General features: G+C 52.2%; 1 protein-coding gene across 1 annotated transcript; it reads left to right on the top strand.

Moving 5' to 3' along the window:
- The first annotated feature begins 585 nt into the window (after positions 1-585).
- On the top strand, positions 586-1902 carry LOC122387621. Its single transcript, XM_043377979.1, has one exon. It carries the CDS (start codon positions 586-588, stop codon positions 1900-1902), a length of 1317 nt encoding a protein of 438 aa, XP_043233914.1.
- The last annotated feature ends 226 nt before the right edge of the window (positions 1903-2128 follow it).

Here is a 2128-nt window from a genome sequence, read left to right as displayed (position 1 = left end):
TTTACGATCACCGCAAGGCTGTTGTTTCAAGAGACTTGGTAGCTGAACTTGGGATGGGATGATGACCTCACACCAGAGCTGGAGCACAGATGGAGGAAATGGAAAGCCGACATTAAAAAAGCGTTAACCGTGCCACGCTGCCTCCACCCGTTCGAAAATGTCAGCAGACAGGAAATTCATGTGTTTTCTGATGCATCTGAGTCAGCTTACGCCGCTGCGATATATGTGGTGAGTCAGCAGGGCGACATAAGGTCATCAAGACTGGCCATGTCAAGAGCCAGGGTAGCACCGAAGTCGAGAGAAGTGAGCATACCGCGCCTTGAGCTGATGGGGAGCACTTCTTGGTGCTCGATTGGTGAAGAAAGTGTGCAAGATGATGCACATCCCAATGGCTGGAGTCTTCTTCTGGTCAGATTCAGTCAATGTGCTGTGCTGGGTTCGCAACGAGGTCAGCCGATTTCTCAGAGTTCTGTGGCACATCGTGTGTCAGAAATCAGAGAGATGACGGAACCAAGACAGTGGCAGCACGTTCCTGGGGCCAGCAACCCAGCTGATCTGCCTACCAGAGGTCAGTCTTTGGACGAAATGACAGCCAGCGAGTTGTGGTGGAAAGGTCCCAGCTTTCTGTGCGAGACGGCCGACAGATGGCCTGCAAGACTGGGCTTCTTGAAGAACTTCGACAAAAGTGAAGATCGACGAACGAAATGTGTCGTGAAGAACACCCAGGTGAAGACGATGGACGAGGACTGCCGCTTGCAGTCTTCTCGCTTCTCAACCTCGAAGAAGTTGCTGCGAATCACTGGTTACGTGCTCAGGTTCGTGGCAAATCTGAAGCGACGGTCAGGCCATGAGCATCAGAAGACCTCAAGCGCTTCATCTGTACCTCCGCTGGACCCTTCAGAGGTGAAGACTGCAGAAGTATTCTGGATTAAGCAGGCTCAAAGTGAGTTTGAACCGGAAAGGCAGCAGCTCATCACTCGGCGGGAAAACTCAAGTCAGATAAAGCTGAAGGACAGTAGCATCAGGCGACTGTCACCGTTCATTGATGAAGATGGCATCATTCGTGTTGGCGGTCGTATGCAGCGGTCAGACTTACCATTTGAAGCCAAACACCCGGCGCTACTACCCAAGCGGCATGATGTAACGCGTCTCATCGTTGGACAGACACACAAGGACGGAGACCACGAGATGGGAGTGGAGCACACCGTGTCTCAGCTGAGACAGCAGTTCTGGATAGTCGCTGCCAGAGAGACGGTGAAGCGTGCCATACGCACCTGTCCAGAGTGCGTGAGAAGACGGAGCCCGCCAGTGGTGCAGAAGATGGGCTCGAAGCTGCAGTGTCACGTGCAGCCGACCTACCCAGCATTTAAACACATAACAGTGGATTTTGCTGGACCATTCGAGACCCGACAAGGACGCGGAAAAACAAGACAGAACCGCTACCTGTGCTTGTTCTACTGCTTACACACGAAGGCCATTCATTTAGAGATGGCATATGGCCTAGACACAGACAGCTTTCTTCGCGCCTTCATGCGATTCATCGCGAGAAGAGGAAAGCCGAGCCATGTGACATCCGACAATGCCACCAACTTCGTGGGCGCCGACAGGGAGATACGCCGACTTCTACGTCAGCTGGAGGAAGATGAAATCCAGGACAAGACGGCACATCTCTACATCAAGTGGCAATTCATCCCTCCCGGAGCACCACACTTCAATGGCGGCTGTGAAGCTATGGTGAAGTTCGCTAAAACAGCGCTGCGCAAAACGCTACAAAGCGCTGATCTGACTGATGAAGAGCTGCAGACTGCCTTCTGTCGTGCTGAGGCGCTGCTGAACACTCGGCCGATAACAGTGGTCTCGTCCGACCCATCAGATGACCCTCCGCTGACTTCAGCTTCATGAACACCCCCCCCCCCTCCCTGTGGTTTTTCGCGAATATCTAAAAAAAAAAACGGCGGCGCGGATCGCCGCCGTTTTTCGTACACCTATTTTACACATGTTGTGAAAATTTCAGACCAAGGTCATTCAAGGTAAGGCCACCAGGTCACTTAAAGTGACCTCACCTCATAAACAGTTTCAATGTCTGTCATAGCTACACCGAGTGACCGATCACTTTGAAACTTTCAGA

This window comes from Amphibalanus amphitrite, unplaced genomic scaffold (genome assembly GCF_019059575.1).
Source record: "Amphibalanus amphitrite isolate SeventyFive unplaced genomic scaffold, NRLGWU_Aamphi_draft 000292F_arrow, whole genome shotgun sequence".
Classification (NCBI taxonomy): Eukaryota; Metazoa; Arthropoda; class Thecostraca; order Balanomorpha; family Balanidae; genus Amphibalanus; species Amphibalanus amphitrite.
This window is presented reverse-complemented; position numbering and strand designations above follow the sequence as displayed.

Excerpts from the sequence above, each read along its gene's own strand:
- LOC122387621 (XM_043377979.1), top strand. The coding sequence starts at position 586 with ATGACAGCCAGCGAGTTGTGGTGGAAAGGTCCCAGCTTTCTGTGCGAG.